Source organism: Rhea americana, unplaced genomic scaffold (assembly GCF_003343005.1).
Source record: "Rhea americana isolate MKP2758 unplaced genomic scaffold, rheAme1 scaffold_65, whole genome shotgun sequence".
Lineage (NCBI taxonomy): Eukaryota > Metazoa > Chordata > Aves > Rheiformes > Rheidae > Rhea > Rhea americana.
This window is the reverse complement of record NW_028186812.1, coordinates 4656351-4673696: the sequence shown is the minus strand read 5'-3', so window position 1 is coordinate 4673696 and position 17346 is coordinate 4656351. Positions and strand designations below refer to the sequence as shown.

The 17346-nt window shown below is 36.7% G+C and overlaps 1 protein-coding gene across 2 annotated transcripts in view; it reads right to left on the bottom strand.

Annotated features, from left to right (window-relative positions):
- Positions 1-233: 233 nt before the first annotated feature.
- Positions 234-17346, bottom strand: part of LOC146586821 (conserved oligomeric Golgi complex subunit 6-like) — a 49585-nt gene continuing 32472 nt past the window's right edge. For both annotated transcript variants that reach the window (XM_085320721.1, XM_085320722.1), the window contains exons 5-11: positions 15050-15161; positions 11116-11198; positions 10804-10874; positions 9503-9596; positions 6264-6392; positions 6060-6151; positions 234-364 (exon numbers count right to left, since the gene is read on the bottom strand). In XM_085320721.1, the coding sequence (XP_085176847.1) occupies positions 249-364; positions 6060-6151; positions 6264-6392; positions 9503-9596; positions 10804-10874; positions 11116-11198; positions 15050-15161 (697 nt within the window). In that variant the 3' untranslated portion in view covers positions 234-248. The remainder of the gene's footprint in view (positions 365-6059; positions 6152-6263; positions 6393-9502; positions 9597-10803; positions 10875-11115; positions 11199-15049; positions 15162-17346) is intronic.

Below are 17346 nucleotides of genomic sequence, written 5' to 3'. Positions count from 1 at the left end.
TTTTTTTTTTTTTTTTTTTTTTATGTAAGCACTTCTGGACTTTAGTTCTAAAGTAACAAAACAAAACCAAGATACAGATTTAGTAACATCGTATCTCCCACTACATGATTAATTATAACTAGATATCTATGAACTACGCAATCTTTAACTTTGAAGAGTTTTATGATTCTCAGGATTGAGAAACTAAGTCTCAACCAAGGAGGATGAAAATATATTGTAGAGACAGAGGCACAGGTTGTGTAAAAACATCACAGAGTTATTTTTATATTTAGAGTGATCAGAAAAACCAAATACTTCACCTTCAGGGGTCTGCAGACACCTTCTGTGATGTGCCCAACTACTTCTTGAATATTTTCTTGCACGCCTACAGTTAATGCAAACATACGTTAAGATAAAACAGATAAATTCTTTTCTCTTCATGACTATAAAACAAAAACAAATTTAAGAGTTATTCCTCCATATAAACTATTATGAACTACATATTATTTTCCCTGAAAGAACCTGACTGGTTTACATCTCTGCTGAACTTCAAATCTAGCCATTAATAGATAGTTGCATGCCAAAACAGGGTCCTGGAGAGTCATTACCTTATGCTATGCAACTACTTCCTATCATAATGTAGAGCCAGGGAATTTGAAGGGAGTAGGTGTAACGGGAAGAATGAATGATCTAGCAAGAAATTGTTACAGTGAGGCTCAATATCAGCACTTCATGAAAATAAATAGAGAAAAAAAAGGCCACTAAGAAGCTCAAGGAACAACAGTATCTACCACTGTGAAAGGGATAAACTGCAAATACATGCCTGGCAATTTTAGATACTGATGCACCTATGGCATTGATAGGAACTACATCACACACTTCCACGCTGCAGTATACTACAGTATTAGCAAATGCTTCTTCCTTAACAGCAACTGAAACTAGTCTTTCACAGAGTAACATATACAGAAGAGAGTATTACCATATCTTATCATGAAACACAAACGAATCATTGCATAGCAACCAGTACTGTCATAAATCAATCAAACTGAAAGTAACAGGTCTTCAAGCTCTCACTTCAGCAATGACTCAGAATAGATTTATGGAGACAGCAATACTTTAATTCTAATTTAAAACACGCCAACAAGAGTTCATCCTCAGATGGGACCTGTGCAATGAACAGTAAACAAATTGATGGAGACGTGATAAAAATCAGGTGACCTTAAGCTATATTTTGCAGCTCTTATTTCACACTAAAAGAGATTACCTCTGAGAGTAAAAATTATAAACAAAGATCAGATACATGTGACATGTCCCTTTACACCGAAATACATGAAAAGCTACTTAAGTAGAAAAAACCTACATTCACTGTGGTGGTTTTCTGTAAGAATTTCAGCATCCTAAATTGGTAAAGTAATAAAATTATATTTATATATTTCAGTACTGAAACCAAGAAGGAAAGCAAGATTATAAAACAGACGATTCATGGCCTGTTATGCAATACCTTGCTCCCAAATACACCCTAACAACATACACTTCTTTAAGCAGAATTCACATTTCAGTCTATTAATAGCACTCATATTTTTATTGTTTATCAGTATACTAAGTATCTGGCACATACAGGCAGCAGTGTATCAAGATCGGATTGACTTAACAATAATTTCTTATTTATCAAAGTTTTAGCTGCAAAAATGTATAAATTCAAACATCAACATACATGGAATTATCACCTTGATATATTGCATGCATGTGTCTTCACATACACTTTCATGTCCAACTAGGATATTTTAGTTTCAGCAAACAATAAAAGCAAATCTTCCAGCACAATTGGTTATGTAACTGTTGCAAGTATTAGTACATCATGCTGACATGAGAGAATTACAGATGAAAAAATTTTTAGAGATTCAAAAAATCAATTTTAGAATGCAGTTTTATTAACTGAAGATATGCTTTTGGCTGCCTCCCATACAGTATTTCATTTCTCTCTGTATACTCTTCCATAAAAGAGAGAGATTTCTTATACTTTATTTTGGCTTCTGCTGTCTGGCTGCATTCCTACAACTCCAAGGAAAATGGGTTTTCTACTGCTTCTTTTAAACAAAATGCTTGCAATTCTCTCTTCCTTTCAAGGGCAAGTCCTCTATAAAACTGGAAGGTTCCTGCTTAGAGCATGCCTAAGTGCCAAAGAAGAAAAAAATACTCTTCCCCTGGCCAGTACAATGCAAAACAGTTAATATTCTTTTGAATGCACTTTCAGTGCTCAAAATTTCAGTAGTATTTTTGATTAAATTGATTTTAAAGAGTTGGCAAATTGCAAGGCTACAAATTTTAAAACTTTTAAGAAATTATTCCGGAATATTTAGTTGTGGGCTACTTAGCTCATTCTCATTAAAGTCAAAACTGGGACATTCCTCCATAAACATGTCCTTTGCACAATTTTTCTTCCACTGGGACCAAATCTACATGCATTTCACTTGTAGCTACACATTTTTTAAAAAAAGGATAAAGGAAGTTTTTGTGTAGGATTTTTACAGTCTCCACAGTACTTAAATCACACTGAGCTTACAGAAGGATTTAAATAGAAATTGAACTTGGCACAGGAAGTGTTTTAAAATAATAAAAGCAGCTCCATCTCCAAAAAGCTATTTAAGCTGAAACTAAAAGTTAGAACGTTTGACTGACCTACCATTGGGAAAAACTCACTGCACTTAAGCTCTAGTTTCCACCCCAGATTAGGTGTCTAGTGTACACTAGCTGCTTGGGCTCCCTCTGTTGGGAATGGGAAAAAGAACAACAGTCTCTGAAATATCTACACTAGATGTCTGTCTTCATAGTGGATCTCATGGTGTTCCGGGGAAGTTCCAGAAGACTGGAAGAAAACAAATGTCACTGCTATCTTCAGGAAGGGCAAGAAAGAAGATCTGGGGTACTATGTCTGTCAGCCTCACCTTGATTTCTGGGAAGGTGATGGAGCAACTAATCCTGGATACTATTTCTAGACACATGAAACAGAAGAAGGCGATCAGGAGTAGCTAGTACGGATTTACCAAGGGGAAAATTGTGCTTAACCAACCTGATGTTTTCTACAGTGAAATGATTCGCTTGGTGGATGAGGGAAGAGCAGTGGATGTTGTTAGTTTGCAGATGACAGAAAACTGAGAGGAGTGGCTGATAAACCAGAGGCTGTTCTACTATTCAGAGGGACAAGAACAGGCTGAAGAAATGGGCTGGGAGGTCAACAAATGAAGKTCAACAAATGGAAGTGCCAAGTCTGTAGCTGGGGAGAAATAATCCCATGCATGAGTACAAGCTGGGGGCTGAACAGCTGGAGAGCTTTCAAGAGAAGGACCTGGGGGTCATGGTAGACAAGTTGAACATGAGCCAGCAATGCACCCTTGTGGAACAGGCAGCCAGCATCCTACTGGGCTGCTTTAGGAAGAGAATTGCCAGTAAGCAGAGAGAATGATCTATCTGTCCCCTCAGCACTGGTGAGACCATATCTGTAGTGCTGCATCCTGTGCAAGAGAGTCATAGGGCTATAGGGAGTGAGTCCAACAAAGGGCAGCTAAGATTCAGGGACTGGAGCACCTTTCATAAGAGGAGAGATTGAGCAAGCTGGGACTGTTCAGCCTGGAAAACAGAAGGCTCAKGAAGATCTTACCAATGGGTATACATATATGATGGGGTGGTGGTGTCAAGAGAATGGGAACATACTCTTCTCACTGGTGCCCAGTGACAGGACAAGAGGCAACAGGTACAAACTGAATCACAGGAAATTACATTTAAACCTAACAAAACACTTTTTTCCTGTGAGGGTGGTCGAACACTGGAACAGGCTGYCCAGAGTGGTTGTGGATTCTCCATCCTTGGAGATAYCAAAACTCGACTGCGCATGGTCCTGGGCAACCTCCTCCAGCTGACCCTGCCTGAGCAGGGGTTTTGGACAAGATGATCTCTGGACATCGCTTCCAACTTCAGCTATTGTGTGATTATGTGACCTTCTGTTAGGAGCACTTGCCCTCTGGAGGTAATGAAACTCTTATCTATAATCACAAATGAGATGTCCCCCTTCTAAATGGCTAAGCGAAACTAACTTATCCTTGCTATAGCCTGTAGATTATACTACCCTAAAGACTATCAGTGAATTCGACTCAGTCTCTCAATACTGTAGATAGCGTACTCACTGATTAGCAAGTGCCAACTCTGGATCTGTATTTATACGAAGCATATAATCTCAAGTTATTTCATAAGACTGCACTTCACACTAAAGGGTTCTTATTAAGCTCAATTGTACCCCATCAAGTACTGTTTCATCTTACTGATCATAACCTATAACCATCCTTGTGATCAAAAAAATTACCCAAAGATCCAGAGGAATAGTTAACACATAGTAACTTCCAGGCTTTGTTGCTCCCAGTACAAAACTAAGAATCCCTCATCATCTTTTTCTCTTCACATTTCTTGAGAACTGCACAACATTGATGGCAAAACCACTCCTGGTTAAGCTCAGGAAACAGATTTTGCTTCACACAGAAACGCTAGTTTGCTTGTTTATACTATTCCCTGGAGAAAAAAAGTTTTTACCTAGTGAAATTTTCTGGAAACTTTTCCCCAAAACATTTCTTTCTCTATGATCTTAAGTAGTTTACTCTGATCCATGGCTGAAATGCTCTGAATATATCTAAGTTATCGTAACATCTCAGCCTGATATCCTGCCAGAAGACCAGAGAATTTAATAGCTAGATAAAGCACTACACAGAGAGGTAGGAGAATTTCTTAACAGAATGAAATATTTCTCAGCAGCAGCAGCATAGTCAACAGCAGAACTAGATACAGCAAAATCCTCTATGTGGCCAGCTTTTCTCCAAACACTGTCTGTAGTTAAAACAGAAACACAGCTCTTCATTTATAGAGTCATCATGTCTTCTTCTCCACCACACAGCCATCACGAGGCCTACTTTCCTATTGCCCTAACACAGTCAGTAAATAAAAGTAAATTCAGTTTTACAGAATTCTGTAAGCTCATCATGTAAGAGAATTTAGAAATAGAGGTAATTATCCTTTTTTTTCCTGTATGCAAATAACAAGCACATGAAATATATATAACAATGCATTGTATGATTTATATAAACTCTCTAGAACTCTGAAGCTTTTTCCTTGTTTTGGTTTGATTTATAGCATTTCCTACTTTTAACAGCCTCCTTGCCTACATGTCATTAATTAGGAAAGCTACATAATATTTACAGGAGTTAAGCAAAACATAAATGCCTATTAACTTAAAATGCCAGAGCAGGACTCAAAGGCTTACAGTCTGAAGAGCTCTTCATACTCACTATAAGAACTTGTATTTGATCTGTATTTGATAGAACTGAGAATACATACTTAACTGATAAACAAGTCTTTGGCTGCAGCTATGGAGACCGATCACACTGCAGCTTCTACAGAATAAAGTACTTGAAAGTACAAGTCTAAAGTACTAAAAAAAACCCAAACAACAACAACAACAAAAAAAAACCCAATAGACTGAAGAATAAAAATCTGTGTGTCTCTTAAATGAAGGAGAATGTCACTATTATAAAACTTCATAGATCCATGAGAGGCCTACTTTGGCATCCGGAAGCTTCCAGTGACATGTTACATGCTAGAAGGAAATTGCATTTTACTCATAGCACAGAAGGAACAAACAATTATAAAAAAAATCCTCTAAATAAAGGAGCAAGGGATAACAGATATCCTCAACACATCAATAAGCAACCACAGGACAACGTTTTTGGTGAGACATATATTTGCATGTTATAAACAGCCTTTTGAACTCTGAACTACAGTATAAAAAGTCACTTTCTATATTTAGTATAAACCTATTCTGAGCACAGTAAAATGAGAAGAGCGCCTTTTGAAATATTGTTCTTCATTAGGGGCTTTCTTGCAAAACGAAAGCATCAGCTATCCTGAATTTATCTGCAGTATCATCTAAGGTCAGATTTGCATAACTGAAGCATAGTCTAGGAAATTAATCACACCTTCTGACATCACAGACATGTTTTCTCTCATTTTTCAATAAATGTTTTAAAATCTAATAGTACCTTCAACAGTTACAAGCTTTAACATGGCTTCTAAATGTTCTTTTTCAGAAGCTGTAGCTTGATGCAACCAGGCCAGCATGTCTCCTACATACCTAAATGAAACCAAAAATTCCTATGTAAACCAGGGATTTAGGTTGTCAGGGATTTAAAGTGTCAGCAGGMAAAAGAAAGATTATTTAATATACATTCTTACTATGACTGTACCTCAGAGGATCATGAGAATGCATTTCAATAGGACGGGGAGTACCTCCTACACCTCCTCTAGTAAGAGCATCTATAAAACCACGGACTACAGCACTTCTCCTAGCTGTTCCAAACTCATCCAAAGTATACCTGTTGAAATACAGAAACGGTTAAAATAAAACAGTTCACACCATCACGTTTTATTAGCTCAGCTTCAGTTATTACAGTAACCATTTTTATAATTCTATTAAACTAGCATCAATGCTTCCACTATGAAAAATTCAAAACCTCTAGATATTCTTGACTCTTCTGACCATATATTCAAGATGATCCCTTCATCTTCAACCTCACATCCCCTTACCACACACAAATGAATAAAAATAACCAGGGTTCCACTCTGCCTTCTTCCTCTAGGCCACTGGAGGGTTAGCAGCGACAAAGTTATCTCCACTTGACAGTTATTCACTTGTTTTAATCAGTGAGTCTCAATTAGCTATTTAATGGACAGTTATAGGTCAGGAATACATCATCTCAATCAGCATCCCAGTACTAGAGGATGTACCAGAACATACACATACTGATTTTTAGAGGAGGCTACCTTCCTGTTGGGGCTGAAGCATAATGACAAGAGGGAAACAAACACTGCTAACACTCCACTSTACCTATTTAGAAATAGAAGAATTTTGAAAGCATCGGACCTTTTCTATTAAGAATAGAATTTAAGTATTTTGAACAAAACACACAAACTACAAAGGAGAAAGAAAAAAAAGACAATTTATTTTTCCAATACTATTGGAGAAATACCAAAGACTAAGTGTGGTATCACTTGCCAGTAACACCCAGTAGCTGAATAGATGCAAAAATAAAATAGTAATAATAATAAAGCATGCAACTCTGATTTAAGTTAAATGAATACTGCATTCACAACTGAACAGATGTGAAAGAAAAAATAAAAAGAAACAATACACTGTTTCAAATAGGTTCCAAGTTAATTTCAATTAGATTCCTGTTACGCTAAAATAGTTCAAACGATCCTTCAGTTTTTTACTCTTTTTCTACATTACTATTTGCGAGATGAGAAAACAGCATATTTAAACAAAAGTTTCAGTACTCTTCTATATTTTTCTCCAGAAACTATATCTGGTAACGTAGAGAGTAAGTATCTGCGTTTTTTAGAAAAAAAACATTAATATAAAACGTTCTTTAAGAAATCACTATTTCAAAAATTATGTTACTAATAGTAGGAGCAATCCGGGATCCACTGATTACCAATACTCCAGGAATAGCAGTGTTGCAGTGAAAAATCTCAGGTATATGTATAAACTAGATAAGTTTTTTTTCCCTTCTACAATAAACATCTATAATAAATCATTAAAAATATAGCAGCAGAATAGGCCTTATTAGTTTTGAAAACCACAGTTAATAATACTTTTGTTTAAAAGAGAAAACTACTAATGTCCATTTTACTGTCAGTAGACAGGGTATAACATGACAAAATCCTGCATGCACAGAATTCGGTAATAACTATTTACACTAGAAACACAGTATTAACTACTGTATTACTACGCATATTCCTTATGGGGGAGGAAAACAATAATATTTGCATTCTTTTCAGGGCCCTAAACCAACTGTTTGAATATCCAGTAAAGTAAATTCATTGGCAGGGAGGAGGTGGAGAAAAAGCTTTAAAAATCAGAGTGTAGGATGGAAAAGGAATACTACTTTGAACTATGACTCCATGTATTATCTATAAAATAGTTTTCAATTCTTCTGTTAGGAATAGGAAGTGAAGACCAAACTGAAATATTTATTTCACATCTCTAATGACTGTAGTTCCTGGAAGTCTGTCCATGGTACCATGTTTCTGCCACCTTAAGGTTAAAAATATGTAGTCAAAATCAGAAAACAAGAATTTGCAGTCATGTTTCTAAACTCTTGCCCTTCTCCATTTCACTCGTTTTCATTCCTCCATTTCAGGATCTTTATCAGATGCAGAGTCAGTAATTTGGACAAAAATCTGGATTTGTTCACACAGCAGTGCTTAAATGCAGAATAACAACAATAATATCAAGCTAATTTCTTCTATGACAGAGTTTTTGTATTTTTAACTCAGCAGTGTGGTAAGTACAAACGTATGTAAAATTTTTACTTTTGAAAGGAAATAAAGTAATCTTGAGATTCAAAATACTACAAAGCATCAATAATGCAGTTTATCAATAATGCTGTAGCATGTAGCTAAGCATGATAACCTAAGATATGCACTCTCTCTCTTAATGATAGAAGGGCCATTTGCACTACACATTCCCCTCCGTGAAGTTTAACAGTGTCACATAGCTCACCTTGGACCTCTGATATTCCTAAATACAAGGCCAGGCTTTGAAAGAAAGCCTAGAACTCTGCTGTCCTGGATGCCTTTAGCTAACAGTAACTTGCAATAGTTGAAAAATATGATGAATGATTGAGTGACAAAAAAGAAACCTTTCAAGTGCAAAGAAGTGTACCAGGATTAACTGTGAAATTGTACCTGCTTGTAAAGTTACCCCAATAAAGACAGTTCTTATAGTGCCACCTTGTGGTTATTCTGCCTCTAGTAACTAGCATTTCATTTAGGTTAAACAGTCCCTTCAACAACTTCTGAACAAGACTTAAATAGCAGTGTGTATATATATACATACATACATATATACATATATACATATATATACACACACACACACGTGTGTGTGTGTGTGTGTGTGTGTATGCATATATATACATACATAAATATGTACCCCTACACTTCGGAGGCACATCATGTATAGTAGATTGGTTTTAACATATTACTTTCCAACTCAAAATAGAAGACACACTTACTGCCAGGAGCACTTAAGTAAAAACTAATTAGCCTTTAGCAATTTTTCACTTTGGGGTTTTAAACTAGACAATCACATGCTTTAGATAGCATGTTTTTCTGAAGAAAAAACCCTACAAGGAGAGTTACCCATATGCACAGTTCATTTGGATTAAAATAAAAACAGTCTGACATTTTACTTTAATTAGAAATCAGTAAATTGGAAAAAAGCCAATCACATTTACTGTACTATAATTATGTCTTTATATGTATATAAAGACTTCTGAAATTTAGAGAAGTTGAAGTACAATTTTTCTTTTATCTGATGCAAGACTAAATTGTCACCACCCTTTCCACCGTAGTTCATGTCAATTTTTAAGTGTTATAGGCTGGAAATACTCATTTATGTTAACCATGCACATTTACTTACTTATATAGGACAGGCCTGTCTTGCAAGGCTGCCATAGCTTGAGTGAGAACTGGAGAAATGTCACATGATTCTTGTGTCAAAGTTCTGCACTCATCTGAAAAATATCAAGACCAATAAAAATGCATTATTCACACAGCAAAAAGAAAATGTAACATTTTCTATACCAGGGTGTCAAACAAGAAAACAGGTTAAAAACTAATAGAGATTTTAGATTTTGATTTGAAACCTTGAGAATATGTTGCATGGCCTTTTTTGTATTATTGTAATTAAATTTCCCATCTCCCATATGCATTACTTTGCTGTAAAATGGATTGGCATCACAAATCTCAACAATAATAAAAATTAAAGGAAGCTTAATATCTGGTTGTGCCTATGTACAAATTGTTAAGCCCTTCAATCATCAAAATTCTGTTAGGTTTCATAATCCCTTGATTGCYGTATTCCAGGTAATCTACTAAGAAAAAAGGGGGCATATATTATTTAAGCAAGCCATGTATTTTTTTACTTAAGAGACCTATCTATACATATAATAGCTTTATAAGTTTGTATATTCCACACAAGAATGTGGAAATCATATAAATCAAATCACAAAATTTAGCATAATATAGATGAGTTTTTACTACAGCCAAACAGCAACCATCATTTGAGATTTCAGCATTCAATGAAAAACAATGTATTTTCACATTGCACCAGCTTTTTTGTATATCTTCCTGTCAACATTCTAGAAGAAGAGAGAAGTAAAACAAAATACGTACATTTTACACCATCAAGGTGTTCCACAAAACAATGATGTCTGCAGCCAGAGTATGTATTTGGAAAAATATTACATACTATAATTCAAGAGAACATTCTAAGAAAACAAGTCTAAAGGGTAAGTTTAAACAAGGTTTAATCAAGTTTAAAAGGTAATAAACCACTTCTACTAACATAGATGTTACTAGCAAATTACCAAAAGWGAGCTTTCCTGTGACATGCAAGAAAATGAAATGCAATGAACAATTAGACTACTATAGTCCCTGACCTCTATGGAAGACCATCTGAAAAATGCAAATAAATAACATAGTTTTACAGAAAGAGGTGTGATCAGCCAGTGATTATGAGYTCACAACAAAGAGAATCTCCAACTTAAGAATTTGATCCTCAAAAGCTATTTTTTAGACAAATTTTTCACYGAGAAGGAAACTCAAAGACTTGTTAATGAATCTTGGAAAGGATTCTTGCTGGGTTCAACCCATATCAAGGAGTTAATGGAGTCATCACAGTAATATTCATAAACATAACAAAAACAATCTTAGTCCTACTTTGAGTCCATCTGTAAAGTCGTTCGTAAGATGTCTCTTGCAGTAAAGCCATCTGTTCCATAATTTCTAAACTACAAGATAAAAAAGATTTTTTTTTAATCARATACTATTTTAGGTAGTACTAGTAAAAGCACTTCAAAATCTAATAAAAAGCACCACTTATAAATTAAGAAAATTTCAAAATATGCTACTATTCTTTGTTTTGAGGCTGAACACTCTTTATGGTCATGTGATATGATGTATGAGACCTCACGGTAAATGCTGCATTTAAGTAGTAAACGGTTACCTTTAAATTGTTTAAGTAACACTTACCCTGCTCTTTGCTGATTTGTCCGGAGGAGAATCTTGACATCATCATGAATCTGCTTTACTCTTCCCAATGCCTTGAAAAAATCCTATAAATAAATAAATAAAGTCAGTGTTTAAAAGCAGCAATTTCCATTCACATCTCTAGCACTTCGTACTCCTCATTCCATTTCCATATTTTTGCTCCTTGTAGGTCCATGTTCCAAGTGCTGCTTTTAAAATACAACCACACGCATGTCTTACCTTTTATCCTACCTTAATAGCCTCTGTCATCACTCCCTTCTTCCACTCTTTTTTTTTTAAAAAAAAACAGCAGCAAAGATGTGATTTTAACCTGGCTTTATATAATATCTGTGTGTTTTACTTTTATAGTTCATCTCTTTTGGGAGGATGTTTTAAAGGACATTATTGTATATTCCTCCACCTTCTGTTYATTAATACAAGCAACTGAAGAACAAACTGACAAACTATAATGCACAATGATTATAAGCTTTTTTTTTTTCCTTTTAATATGAGTGAAGTAACAATTCCTAAGAAAAATCAAGCTTTTTTAACAAATTGAGGTTTCCATGCTAACCTCTCCCTGTAAGTAACATATCAGCAGCAGTCTCTAGAAAACACTGACATATTGCCAGAAAGGTTATGTTATATTATTAAGGGAATTAAAGTAGATCCAGTAACATTTTCAAGTCATTTTATGAAGGCATTTTTCAAACATTACGGAGGAGACTGCAGAATCCAGATATAAGTGTTTGTTCCTTCTGTGAGTCGGACAGTTTATTCCAGAGCTCCACTCTGGTTCAATTCATATAGAAACATATCTTTTCTCTAAGTGAGGTATTTCAAATCAATTGATTTAATCTACAGCATTGCATCAACTGTGTTGTAGATAAGTTTATGAAAATTCAACACATAAAATCTAATGATTAAAATCTTCATCTAGAAGAAAAAAAATCCAACAAACAGAAGTCTGATAATATTTTAAGCACACTAGTGGGTTTTATCATAGGGAAAATGTACACAGATGATCTTACTAAAGTCTGCCACTTYAGTAGCACAACTATAATTATATCCTGGTTACTTCTGCACATTTTTTAGGTAGTTTGAAAGGATCGATAGGACTAATCTTCAAAAAAGGCAAGAAGGATGACTCAGGCAACTATAGGCCGGTCAGCCTCACCTCCWTCCCTGGAAAAGTGATGGAACAGCTCATTCTGGATGTCATCTCCAGACACATGGAGGAAAAGAAGGTGATCAGGAGTAGCCAGCATGGATTCACCAAGGGGAAATCCTGCTTCACCAACCTGATAGCCTTCTAGGATGGAATGACTGGCTGGGTAGATGAGGGGAGAGCAGTGGATGTTGTGTGTCTTGACTTCAGCAGGGCTTTTGACACTGTCTTCCATAATATCCTCCTAGAGAAGCTCTGGGTTAAGTGTGGGTTAGACGAGTGGACAGTGAGGTGGATTGAGAACTGGCTGAAAGGCAGAGCCCCGAGGRTCGTCATCTGTGGCGTGGAGTCTAGTTGGAGGCCTGTGGCTAGTGGCTTCTGCCAGGGCTCAGTACTGGGTCCCATCCTGTTCAACTWCTTCATCAGTGACCTGGATGAGGGGACAGAGTGCCTCCTCAGCAAGTTTGCTGATGACACYAAGCTGGGAGGAGTGGCTGACACACCTGAGGGCTGTGCTGCCATTCAGAGAGACCTGGACAGGCTGGAGAGTTGGGCAGAGAGAAACCTCATGAGCTTCAACAAGGGCAAGTRCAGGGTCCTACACCTATGGAGAAATAACCGTAGGCACCAGTACAAGCTGAGGGCTGACCTTGTGGAGAGCAGCTCTGCMGAGAAGGACCTGGGAGTGCTGGTGGATGACARGTTGACCAYGAGYCAGCAATGTGCCSTTGTGGCCAAGAAAGCYAGTGGTCTCCTGGGGTGCATYRGGAASAGTGTTGCCAGCACGCTGAGGGRGGTGATCCTRCCCCTCTCCTCAGMCCTGRKGAGGCCTCRTCTCGAGTGCTGTGTCCAGTYCTGGGCTCCCCAGGACAGGAGAGACMTGGAGCTACTGAAGAGAGTCCAGCRTAGGGCTACAAAGATGATCAGAGAGCTGGASCASCTGCCCTGTGAGGAACGGCYGCGAGAGCTGGGCCTSTTYAGCCTGGGGAAGAGAAGMCTGAGGGGGGATCTTATCAATGTGTACAAGTACCTGAAGGGARGGTGTCAAGGGGATGGGGAYAAACTCTTTTCAGTTGTCCCGTGTGACAGGACAAGAGGCAMTGGGCAGAAATTGAAGCACAGGAAGTTCYGCCTGAGCGTGAGGGGGAATTTCTTCCCTGTGGGAGTGACGGAGCACTGGCACAGGTTGCCCAGAGAGGTTGTGGAGTCTCCTTCTCTGGAGATCTTCAAGGCCYRCCTGGATGCAAGCCTGTCTACCATGCTCTAGTCCAACCTCCATGCCGAGCAGGGAGGTTGGACTAGATGATCTCCAGAGGTCCCTTCCAACCTTACTGATTTTATGATTCTATTCTATGATTCTAATCCTTGTTCTGCTGTAAGCAAGCCAAGTACTGAATAAATGGTACAGTGTTATTGTTATTCCATACTGCAACATTCAAAGGGGAAAAACAAGAAAGGCAGGCTTCCTTCTGCCATAGACTGGCAGGATTCATTTAAGAGTGAAGAAAGATTTTCTATACTATTTATCGATTTTGGAAAGTTGCTTCAAACAGAAAAGGGAAAATATATTATGAAAAGAGCATAATGTCCCCTAGGCTTGAGATGGGCTTGGTTTATTTATTTYTTTTWTWTTWTWTTWTTTTTTAAGAGCTGAAAGATGACCTTGTAAGATACTGACCTAAACTGAATTTGCATTAAGTATACTTATCAACTTGCAGGATCAATTCCCATATGAAAACAGGAGATGGAATATGTAAGTAACACATACAAACACAAGATATGGCTTAGCATAAAATAYACTAAAATAAAAACTCAGCTGACCTTTAGATCAAGCCCATAGAAGTAAGTTTTGCAGGTTTTGTTTGCTTTAGGGATTTTGTGCATGTGTGTGTGCGTGCRTGCATGCATGTGCAKGCTTTTCTATCTCAACCTGAATGTTTCTTTCAAGGTAATAGTTGGTACAAAAGCATTTACTCAAGTGCACAATCATTTAAAATGTTCCAGTTATGCTTTCATTAGCATTGTTTATAGTTAGCTGTTCTAYTTCTTTAATAATGCTTAAACTGCAAACAGGATATCTGTGGAAACGAGATACCATGTCTCAGCAGGTATTCTGCATTTAAGTGAACATTTCTATGCAGCTACAATAATAAAATCTGTTAAATATATTCAATTCTCTTGTTATTCAGTTTGCTTTTACTGTAGAACAATGTGCCTTCTTACTTAAAACCATAAACATATTAAAAAACTTGGTTTGGAAGGTGGCTAAAAATGAGTCAGCACTTAATACCTTCAAGAAAAAAATAATAATGAGGGAAAGCCCCCCTTTATATTGTTTCAAATTATTTATATATTGCATTAAATAAAATACATATATGCTTACGTAAAATGCACACAAACACAGAAAAACAGTGCTCCATATTCCTGAAGCATTGAAAATTCTCATTTGCTTTACTTGAGCTCAGTGTAGTTTTAGAACATCTTAGCTGAAAATTCAGGTTCCATAAATGTAGAAGAGTAGGAGGACATTAAAGCTCTTATTGCCCCTTAAACTCATTACTCAAACKAGAATTTAATGTTGATTTTCTTTCTTGCTACTTCAATCTTTCATCACACATTTCAAACTCATCAGAAATTCAACAGTCTGTTAAGATATGTTCCTCCACATAAAATGAAACTACACTCTGATAATAAGGTTTCATGTAAAATTCAGAGAGAGTGCTTCTGCATTTTGGTTCAGGGCAAAGCTTTTAATGTTCATTGAGTTACCTCAGTAATTGGCTCATCTTTTGTGCCTCGAAGGAGGTTCATTTCATCTGGTGTCAGCTGGAATTTTGCTATGAATGCATCTGCAACTTGTGCTTTCATTTCTAGTCTCTGACTGTAAAAAAACAAAGTGAAAGAGATACTAGCTTTTTATGTTCATCTCCAATCATTTTGCATATTCATACTTTTGGAAATATAATTAGCATTAGAAATCACAACTATTAAATTCCAATAGTATATTTTGCCATCAAACATTTGAGTTCTATCTTCACATATAATTTTCTATTTAAGCTTACATACATTACTTAGTAAAAAAAAAAAAAAAAAAAAGTTAATACATTTGCAAAACAATACTTTTTAAAATAAATATTCTCTTTGCACTTGTATCACAAGTTATCTAATCCAGATACTTTGCACCTGCACAACATAAAGCCTGTCAGTTGTTTCCTTTCAAGTTCATTGAGGAAAGAATGCGTTTTCAGCTCATGTTCTGAGAGATAGCAAAAAGCTGTAACACCCAAAATAAGAAAACTTTAAAACATTAGTTCAATCTACTTTTCTGTTGAACAGATCCATTTTTGTTTAACGATATATAGTTGGGATACTGCCTTCACTAACAACCAAAATGTAAGGCTAATTTTCTTGTTGGTTACTGTCCCTCAGATAAATACTAAAAACAAGTAATATGCAGACTCCATCTAGTGGGTAGTATCTTTTAACATGCATGCTTTGTCACACACCCTACAACCACAGAATGACCCAAATGAATATAGTTTTATTCCACRGGAAGAAAGGGACTGGAATTTGAGTAGCAACAGGAAAAACTCACATATTTTAACACTACATCTTTAACTGACAGCCATTTTTCCTGTGTCCTGTGCAGATAGAACTGTTAYGTTCTTATGCTGAGAGTTTTTTGATGCTTAAAAATTGTCTGTCTGGCTATTTCATTTCCCTGAAGAGAATTCTACTACTGTAAACTCAGGGTTTCTGTGAAGCTGAATCTCTCTGGGCAAAGGAACAAGAGTGATGAAAGGTAATCCTGGCCAACTAAATGGGCAATAACAGCTGCATCCATGGAGATCACTAACATTGTCCAAKCATTCTGCTGGTGGCTCACTACAAGTGAGGAAGAACAAGGAAGCAGTCTGAAAAATGGAGGGCTCAGGAGTACACTAGCAACTTTGGGATCCCCAAATGTACGTACACGAGGAAAAGAAAAGTTTGGAAAGGTACGTAAAGAAGAACGGGATGGAGAGGCATTATGATGGATTTGCAAGTAGGCAGAGATGGTTTTCTAGTACATGGGATGGGCTATGAGGGGGGAAGACAATTAGAAGAGAATGGAAAGTACCAGGAGACTGGGGATAGAGAAAGGAAAAAGTATGAGGTAATGAATCTGAAAGGACTGATCTGCTCCATCTGCTCTTTTGGATAACTTTATCAAATCTCCAGTATTGTGGTGAGGACACAAGATTATTTTCAAACCTGAGAAGACCTGAGATTGTTCTCCAACCCTGTCACATTCTTCTGACATAGGAAATGTGGTAGCCCTTATCAAGTGGAAGGAGAACGGAACTTTAGTAAATTTAATGAACAGGAATCTGGCAGAGAAAAAAAAGTTTTCCATATTTTGGGTACATGTACTCTTTAATYCAGTTTATCATAGTCCCACATGAAGAGCTGTGCCAGCACACTGACCTACCAGTAGCATGGGGTCAGTGGTTGCTTAGGCCACTGCAGTTACAGAATTGCTCATGAAAACCACACTTTAAAAACTCTTCTGCAGTTAAAAAAAGGGCTCATTTCAACAGTAAGTTGTAATAACAAAAAGAAAAACTTAGGCCTCCATCCCCCTCAAAAAAACTAAAGTCATGTGATAGCATTACTCAAATTGAAGATTGGGCAAAGACTTAAAATGTTATCAAACACAACAGACTGAGGAATTCTAATCCATCAAYGTCACCATCATTGGATTTGGCTGAAACAAAGTTAATTCAATAAATTACATTTTCTGATATGTAGTGGTTGCTCTCAGTTTTTCCCCTTGCAAGGAAATTTCAGCTCAACATTTAACTACAATGCTGAGTTGACTTAGACTGGACYAGCCAAAGCTGTATGCCTCCTAAGCGCATAAAGCTTACAGTTTCTGCATTTTTTTTAAGATATTTGGAGTTTATAAGCACTTTCAATAGTAGTCTATACACTGGCACCAAACTGAAGATGAGGAGGGGTCTGAATTTAAGTAGTGCAGTACTCGTGACATACTAGTTTCTTTTCAGTTTGCTTTCCATTTTTTT